We start from the raw sequence: 9,227 nt of genomic DNA, 5'->3' as shown, positions 1-9,227 counted from the left end.
AATAACTACATATCTAGCACCAATTACTTTAAATGTAAATGGATTAAATGCTTTAATCAAAAGATAGTATGGCTGAATGGATAAGAAAACAATCACCTTATATATGCTGCCTACAAGAGACTCATTTCAGATTTAAGGTCACAGTCTGAAAGTAAAAGGATGAAAAAAGATGTTTCATAAAATCGGAAACCAAAAAAAATGCTGGGGTAGCAATACTTATACAAGACAAAACAGACTTAAAATAAAGCTATCACAAGAGACAAAGAAGGACTCAGTTATTCCACTTCTGTGTATTTATGTGAGGAAACCCAAAACATTACTTTGAAAGAACATGTGAATCCATATGTTCATTGCAGCATTATTTACAGTAGCCAAGATATGGAAACATCCTGGGCGTCCATCAATGGATGAATGGATAAAGGAAAGGTGATGTGTGTGTTATATTAGTTTCAGGTGTGCAGAACAGTGATTCGACATTAGTGCGTGTATTCCATTGTGAATATTACTCGGCCATAAAAAAGAAGCAATCTTGCCATCTGCGACAACATGGATGGACCTAGAGGGTATTATGCTGAGTGTAGTAAGTCAGACAGAGAAAGACAAATGTCATATGTGGAATCTAGAGAACAGGATAAACAAACAACAGAAATAAATTCATAGATACAGAGAGTATATTGATGGTTGTCGGATTGGGGGTGGGCTAGCGGAAGGTATGGAGACTAAGAACTACAAATCGGTAGTTTCAAAATAGTCACGGAGACGTATGTAGAGTATAGCATGAGGAATATAGTCAGTAGTATTGCAATGGCTGCGTATGGTGTCAGATGGGTACTGGATTTACCCAGGTGATCACTCTATAAGTTATAAAATGTCTAATCACTGTTCTGCACACCTGAAACTAACATAATATTATATGTCACCTATAACTGAAAAAATATAAATATTTAAAAATTTTATTTAAAAGACTGGTTTTAGCAGAGTAGAGGTGATAAAGGCTCACGTGGATGGGTAGAGATGAGTAGAAGTGAGGAAGTACAGTCCGAGAGCAATAACTTTCCATATGAGTCTTTTGCTGGAAAAGAGAGAAGAGAAATGAGGCAGCAACTGAAGGGACAGTGGAGTTGAGAAGACTTTGGCTTTGTTATTATTCATTTATTTGGATATCTGCAAAATAAGTAACAGATGCCAAAGGTAAACATTTAAGTGATCTAAAACTGTTCACTCTCTGCCCAGCCTCTACCCCTTCCCCTCACTAGAGTGGATGCAGCACAGGTCACAGCTTAAAGGCTTCTTGGGTTGTATTTGTTTTTGTTTTGGGGGGTGTATTAAATAAGATGTGAGATACTAGAGACTAGGAATGATCTAGCACAGAATGGGGACTGTTTCATAAAATCGGAAAGAGGAAAGAGAGGGTAATTACAAGTGTGAAGGTTAGGAGCAGGCAAGGTTGGAAGAGTCAGGGGTCCTGGCCAAATGGAGGCCTTTGCTAGAAACAAGGACACTTGGTACAGTCATAGGAGGGATAGGCAGCTGGGGGTGAGGGCCCCAAGGCAGGGCCTGGCACACCTTGTGTGTTGGCTGTGCTTCACAGTAAAATCTCCTGTGAGCACCATCACACTCATTCCAAAGATTGGCCAGCCGTAGCTGTCACACCAGCTGCTGGGAGGGAGTACCTGCTTAGGGACCTAGCAAGCAGGCCAGCTTCGGCAGGCCTCTCCCCACCCACCCCCACTTATCTGCTAGCCAGACTGGGCTGATTTTTGACTTCTGCTCTGACTAAAGCCCTGCTTCAGACTGTCCTCACTAGATCCCTTCCAAGTTCATCAGGTCCCTAAGGCCAGACCCCTGGACCTGGTTGCTGCCTGACAAAGAGCTGTCGGGCACTATGGATCCTGAGGCTAACCTGGCTTCCTGTTCTTCTGTCTCCAGGAGCAGCACTCTGAAATCACCTGTGAGGTTTCGTGAGACTACTTTGTGGTCTCATTTAGGGACCCCTGCCCTAGACACCAAATCTAATTTGAGAGGAGCACATTGGCCCTTGGTTTCTAAGTCATCAAGGCTCAGCCTCCTTGGTCACCCCACTGCTAGAGACAGTGGAAATGGAGCTGAAGTTCCAATGTCTAGATGGAAGACAAATGCCTCCTCCTTGACACCAGTGCCTCCTGCTGTGAGGCCCCAGGGATAATGTGAGGCCTTGAGGAGCCCTTCACTGCTTTCAGGATGATAACAAGGTAGGGGGATGGAATGGACTAGAGAGGATGGGTGGGTGTAGGGCTGCAAAAGAAGCATGAGTACACACTCATTCATTCACTTGGAAAACTTTATTGGTCTTACATGTCGAGCCAGGTGGCGAGGACTTGGGGAGGTGAGGGCTCGGGTCAGAATGGGCTTGGGGGCATGCACTGATCCACAGAGGAGCAAGAGGGGGTGCTCCAGGAGCAATTCTCTGAGGGGCTGGAGGGCACAGCACAGGGAGGCCAGGTGCATACAGTGGCTTCAGTGACGGGTCATCTGTGAGGAAGATACAGTGGGCAGTGAGGCCCTCGTCCTGTGTAGGCCCAGAAGCTCCTAGCAGTCTGGTCTTCCTGACAGTCCCCACCCCCCTCTCCCCCACCTCTCACCTTTGCCAGGTTTGTGGGGTATCTGCCTTTGAGGGGCTCCTCCTTCAGCAGAGACCTCACTAGGCAGGAGCGGCGGTGGGAGAAGGTCTCGAAGCTGTGCTTGCCGTGGTAGCATCCCATGCCGCTGTGCCCTGTAGGGAGGAGTCACTCAGGCCCAGGAAGCCCCGCAATGCCCAGACCCTGCATACAACTAATCCTCCCAGGGGTAGCTGATCCCTGGAGCACCTCTCCCTACCTCAGTGTCCACACTGGAGACAACAGAGAGAGTGCCCAAGACAAATTTAATCCCAGCTATGCCATTAGATGGTTGTCCAGCTGATATTGCCTCTTTCAGGGCCTCTGTGAAACAGGCCCAGGGCACCAGATGACCTTTAGGGCCCTTTAGAGTCTCAAGGTTAAGTGTGGCTGATGGATATGCTGGCAGAGGCCAGAGGCCCACACAAGAGAAGTTAGTGGGAGTCTGAGGCCCAGGGCTGCTCCGGCCCTTTCTGAACACCTGCAGGGAGCAGGTAGACAGTGAGCTCTACCCCAGACTCACCCACACCCCCGAAGGGCAGAGAGTGCACGGAGATATGGACAATGACGTCGTTGGCCGTCACTCCACCACTCGATGTCTCTGCAATCATCTTCTTAATCACCTGCAATAGCCCCCATTCCCGGGCTTCAGTATCCTACCTCAAAACATCCCAAGCCCCTCTCTGTGTGTGTCCTGGAACCTCAAGGTTATGAGCTGGTGCAGGCAGCGCCCCAGCTGCCGTCTGCACCCTTGAGGCCCTGTTGGTGTCTCCCATTCTACCCACGTATCAAGTATTGGGTAGGGAAATAAAACAGCAACAGTTCCCATGACTGAATGCAGGGCACTACGTTGATGATCATCTCATTCAATGTTCTGGGTGGATGTTACTGTCCTGATTTCAGAGCTGAGAAGAAAGGGGCTCAGAAAGTTTAAGTAACTTGTCCAAGGTCACACAGCAGTAAATAGGGAAGCTGGGATTTGAAACAAAGTCTATGGACCCTTGGATCCTGTCTGCATGAGTGCTGTGCCTGGGAGCCCCAGGACCCTGGCAGAAGGGCACCCCAGGACCACCTTGTCGTTTTGGGAGAACACATAGAGAGCCAGGGGCTTCTCGCGCTGGTTGATGAATTGGATGGCCTCCTCCAGGCTGCGCACACAGACGATGGGCATTATGGGCCCAAAGATCTCCTCCTGCATCACCCGGGACTGGGGGTCCACATCCGTGAGGATGGTGGGGGCTGAAGAAGGAAACAAGCCAGAGTCAGCTGGTGCTGAGACATTCACTCATGCAGTGAGTCCAGGGTTCCTCCTTCGATTCCTTTACAAATGAGGCTGCCAAGGCTTAGAGAAGGGCAAGGCCTCCCACCCACCCAGGCTCCATCCTGGAAAACCTTGGGGAGAACAAAGGACTAACTTATATGAGAGGGATCCTGGGGTCTCTGCACCCCACATACGAGGCCTCCTTGATGGAGTTCTTTGGTCTCCTGGCAAATTGGAAGCTAAGTGGGGCCCATTCAGTGACCCTCAAGCCTAAGAACTGGGGCGCCCTCCAGCTCTGCACACCAGCAGCTCTTGTGGCCTCTCTCTGAATCCCCTGCTGATGCTGCAGGGGTTGGGAGGAGATGAAGCTGCTCTCTGGGCCTTGTGGGGAGAGGGGCTTCTGGGCTGAGATGGGGCTTCCCAGGAACTGTGCCAAGCCCCTGCCCACCAAGAGACCCAGAGCCAATCCCAGGCTCACTGGCGAAAGCAATTTATTCCCTCCATGGAGTTGTCTGCACTTCAAATATCTGTGCCCGCTAGCTGCCAATTTTCAGGAACCCTAGCAGCCCTGGTAGGTGGTGCTCTTCCAAAGGATGAGTGCACTCACCTATGTATAGGGTGGCCATGTCCCCGGTGCCACCATAGGCGACCCTCTGGCCCTCCATGAGGCCCATCACCCTCTGGAAGTGCTGGGAGTTAATGATTCTTCCATAATCACGAGACTTTTTGGCATCGTCCCCATAGAACTCCTGTGGAAAAGAGGTGACAGGCTTCAGGTAAGGACATGACCAAAGGCTACAAGGTTGCTAGTGACCCCGGCCTGGGAGAGCACACAGGCACCATCGGGCCAGTGCAGTGGAGGATGGCACAGCAACACCAAGAACTACTGGCCTGCCACAACATCTGGGGTGCTCCACAATTTTCATGACATATAAAGTACTGTGAGACAGCACTGTCTGAAAGAAATATTTGCAAAGCTGTCTGGACATCACATGACATTCCTTGTGTGTGTGCTCACAGAAAGGAAAACATACCAACAAGTTAGTAGTGACTCTTTGGGTGGTGGGATTCTGGGTGGAGCATTTTTTCCTTCTTTATGCTTTTTGATCTTTTCCAAATTATCTACAGTGAGCATAGATTACTTTTATGATCAGAAAAAAAAATCCAGTATTTTCTAAAGTCTACACCCACCTCTCTACCTTGTAGCCTCTCACTCATTCCCGTGGGCCAACACTCACTTTCAGGGACCTTTTGAGCTTCTCTACAATTTGGTTCTGGATGGAGGGATCACAGAGGATGTAGTCAGGAGCAATGCAGGTCTGGCCGCAGTTCATGAATTTCCCCCAGGCAATGCGTCTGTGAAAATACCAGATTAGACTGCATTCTTCTAGGCAGGAGGTTATTCCATTAGCTCAGGATCAAGGCTCAAGGGGCTGAGTGCAGGAGGACAGCTCTCTGGTGGGCAGAAGACAGGAGCTATGAGCTTTCCAGCAGGAGAGCTCCCTAAGCAGCCCACTGGCTTTCAGATTCTGGACTGAGCAGACCTGTGTCCCTGACCATGTTCACAGGGGCCTGTGGTACCGCACATCTTAACCTCACCAGTGACTGGTGAGAGATTTCTGGGGGGTGGCGGACTTTGTGCCCCTCCGTTCATGCTCTCGAGTCCTGCACAGCCAGGTGTCACTGCTGCTGAGGGTCCCACACTCCGGAAGGCCATGCATGTGGGATATGGAAGTTGGACAGAGCTCTGGTTTGACCGCTCTTCTGCAGGAAGTCTTCCTGGACTGACCTCACCCCTTCTGTGAATGTGGTATTCCCCTCCCTTTGCCCTCCCTCCCCAAAGCTCCTGCCCAGGACTGCAGGCACAATGGGGGCAGGGACAATGTCTGTGTTACTCAGAGTGGAACTACAGTCTGCTTGAGTTAGAAGGCAGCCAGAATGGCCACTCCAGCTCAGATAGGCACCAAGCCTGCTCACCTGCAGGCAATGTCCAGATCACAATCCTTGTCCACATAACAAGGGCTCTTTCCCCCCAGTTCCAGTGTGACAGGGGTCAGGTGCTTGGCTGCAGCTGTCATAATAATCTTCCCAACATTGGTGCTCCCGGTGTACAGGATGTGGTCGAATCTGTCCTTGAGCACCTCCGTAGTCTCCGGGATTCCCCCTTCGATCACCGGGTACAGATCCTTTTGTGTGAGGAGAGAGGCGAAGCTCAGAAAAGACCACAGCCCCTCCTCACCCTGCCCAAGGAAGCCACTTCCAAGTAGACCCCCTCTCCTGGCTCAGGGGCTCTGTTCACCCCAGTGGGAGAGGACGGCTATCCTCACCCCTACCTGTACCAGGGACCCTTGCTGCAAGAAGTCTCTGTCTCTCAACCTCAAAGACCTGGCCCCAAAACAGTTCTCCTTATACCCTGGAGAGCACTTCACCTTGTCCAGGTACTGAGGGATGATGGTGGCCAGCAGGCTCGACGTGTTCCTGCTCAGCTCTGAGGGCTTGATGACCACTGCATTCCCTGTAGAGCACATGGAGTCAGAGTGGCCCTACCTCAATGCTCTGCCCTCCCAGTGACCAAGCCTGGAGACCCTCTCCACCTTCTATGTCCTCCGAGGAGTGAGTAAAAGAGTTACAGGCACACACCACAGGAACTGCACCATCTGCCCCATGCAATTGATGAGATGTGGGAGAAGGAAGAAGGGGAGAGAAATGCTCTGCACCTGAGCAGAGCGGGCCAACCGGTAAGAAAACCCTAATCCATCTTATCTGAGAGCTGCCTAGCCCCATACACACGGACAGGCAGGGGTACTATATGGACATGTGAGCCTGCCTGGGCCTCAGGCAGAAAGCCTGGCTAAATAGTTTGGTCCCTGCAATCTCCTGTGAAAGACAGACTCATCAAACCACTACCTGACACCAGGACCCATCTTCTCGAAGGCCTGAGCCCCCTGGCTCTACTCCACAGCGGAGGATGGTGAGCCTCCCCCAGAAAGGGGCCCATGGTACCTGCAGCAATGGCGCCGACCATGGGCTGAATGGTGATGTTGAAGGGGTAGTTCCAGGAGCCTATGATGAGGACCACACCCAGGGGCTCCGAGTGGATGTAGCATTCATCCTGCTGGGTGTGAGCAGTCTTCTCCATGGGCTCATCCGCAACCCACTCAGGGAGCTTCTTGATCACGTACTCGATCTCCTCCAGGCTATACACCATCTCCTCATGGTATGCATTCCATTCGTTCTATGGTGAGACGGCTCCTGTGAGCTCACTGGCCCCAGAGCTCTGAACAGGAAGTCACCAAGGCTGGCTATATGTGGGTCTTGGCTTACTGCTCCTTAGCTTTGTGACCCGAAACGACCTGCCTACCCTTTCCTAACCTCAGTCTCCCAATCTGCAAAATGGGAGCATGATCTGTACCTTCTAGGGCTGATGAGTGGGCATGTTGAACAGAGCTGGGCTTGCTCAGCTGCCAGGGTGATGAGACACATTCCACATGGGCTCCCAGGGGGCTGGGCCAGAAAAGGGACACGAGGCACAGAGCTGGAGAGCAGCCATTAGAGTGGTGGGTCTGCAAGGGCCCTTTTCTGCCAGTACTGGGGGTCCAGGCAGGTTTGCATATGTCCCATTGAAGGTACCTGAAGGGATGGCAGGTCTGGCCAGTGATTTGAGCGTCATTAGTGATCCGAGGGGAACCGAGCCAGTGAGTGTCTGGGAATACTTATAGATTAAAATGACACTTGAACCCAAGACAGAGCCCTAAGAAGACCACCTTCAAGAAGTGGATAAAGGAAAGAGGCAGCCAGAGAGAGTTAGGAGAAAATTCAGGAGAAATTCAGCCAGGGGAAGGAGGGAGTGGGTGCTGAGATCCTCCTGGAGTGGTGGGGAGGCAGCAGTGTGCAAGGGCGGGGAGAGAGGAGCTGCAGACAGCATAACATACTATACTTAATACATAAAGCTCTTCCCTGAACTTTGGCTGTGAAGAGCAAAACAGAGTTGTTAAGTCAACAGAGTGGGTTCTCTAGTCTATTTTTTTGTTTTGTTTGTTTTAAGATGAGAAACCTTGAAAGATTTTTAAAACACAACAGCAAAGGGCCCTCTGCCCTTCTCCAAGGTCATAGCAGGCCCCCAATATCTCGGAGGCAGCAAGGTGAAGGGTTTAAGAATTTGAAGGTGTCTGATTTTGCTCAGGGTAAAGGATGGATGTGGGAGGTGGGGGTGGGGGGTGGGGTGGGGAGGGAAGGAAGATGCCATGCAGAACAGGTGTGCTTTGGGGTGCTAAGCTGTGCTGTTCCCGTGTACAGAACCAGGTGGCCCTGGGTGAAGCTGAGGGCTGGAGGAATGAGAAGACCAGAAGTTCGGGATGTCATGCCAGAAGGAGATGGTTGAAACGGGTAGCCTCCTGCTCCAAGATGGATGGAAAAGGAAACGAAGCCAGGAGAGAATGGCAGACAGATGCGAGAAAAGAAGCTGCGGTTCCTACGCTGGAACACGGGGACCTGGGGCTCCTAATCCTGAGGAGGTAGCGGGAGGTGGGCCCCACCTCAGCGTCTGATGGTTTCAGCCGCACTTTCCTCTATAAAAGGGTCCTGACACTCGCAGAGGGTTTTGAGGACTAAGTGAGGTTTCATGTAAAGAGCTGCGCGCCGAGCTCCAGACGCACAGCAGATGTCCTACAGGCAAGCAGTGACTGTTCCTATTCCCTTGTCCCATCCTTGCCCTCCGCGCTCTGGCGCCCGAAAGTCCCGCTGTCCCAAGGTAGCCGTGGCTCCTTGCTGGGAGGGCGGTGCTGCCCTTTGGGATGTGTGTGTGTGGAGATGGGGGCGGGGGGAGCACCTTGTGGAGGTCGGCCATCAGAGCCTCCGCGATGTCCTTTTCCCGCTCCTTCATCATGCGCCGCAGTCCCTCCAGCTGCTGGATCCGGAACTGCAAGGGGCGAGTTCTGCCCGAGCTGAAGGAGGCTCTGGCCCGCTGCACGACTTCGCTGATTTTACTCATGGTGCCTGGGGAGAGGCAGCACCTTGGAGCAGGGTAGGAGGACGGGCTGCACCCTGGCTCCCACCCTGTCTCTGAAACCTGGGGGTCCCAGGGCAGCACGCTCACTGCTCCTCCAACCCATTAATTGTATAGAAAGAGGAGGATCTCCCCAGGGACGCTGGGAAAATGGCATTCTTTTGCGTTCTCAGTTCCCTACCTCAGATGTCTGGACCCTTCTGGCCCTCTGCCCCCCTGAGCAGAGACAAACACATTTGCAGTTAGGGCCAAGAAGCAGTGACACGCAATTCTAAGTATAATTGCCCATGGTGAGCTCTTAGCAGTGCGCTGTGGCAGGCCTGTC

General features: G+C 51.8%; 1 protein-coding gene across 1 annotated transcript; it reads right to left on the bottom strand.

The window, feature by feature from the left end:
- Positions 1–2,328: 2,328 nt before the first annotated feature.
- ALDH3A1 (aldehyde dehydrogenase 3 family member A1) lies at positions 2,329–8,887 on the bottom strand. The gene is made up of 10 exons (XM_023529846.1): positions 8,726–8,887; positions 6,901–7,132; positions 6,327–6,412; positions 5,875–6,083; positions 5,136–5,253; positions 4,505–4,646; positions 3,709–3,875; positions 3,160–3,259; positions 2,622–2,752; positions 2,329–2,511 (listed from the first exon to the last, which is right to left on the bottom strand). The coding sequence occupies exons 1-10, from the start codon at positions 8,885–8,887 to the stop codon at positions 2,497–2,499; spliced, it is 1,362 nt and encodes a 453-aa protein (XP_023385614.1). The 3' UTR covers positions 2,329–2,496.
- Between the last annotated feature and the right edge of the window lie 340 nt (positions 8,888–9,227).

The sequence above is a fragment of the Pteropus vampyrus genome, unplaced genomic scaffold (assembly GCF_000151845.1).
Source record: "Pteropus vampyrus isolate Shadow unplaced genomic scaffold, Pvam_2.0 Scaffold44, whole genome shotgun sequence".
In the NCBI taxonomy this organism is placed as follows: Eukaryota; Metazoa; Chordata; class Mammalia; order Chiroptera; family Pteropodidae; genus Pteropus; species Pteropus vampyrus.
Note: the sequence above shows the minus strand (reverse complement) of the source record. Positions and strands in the feature narration are given on the sequence as shown.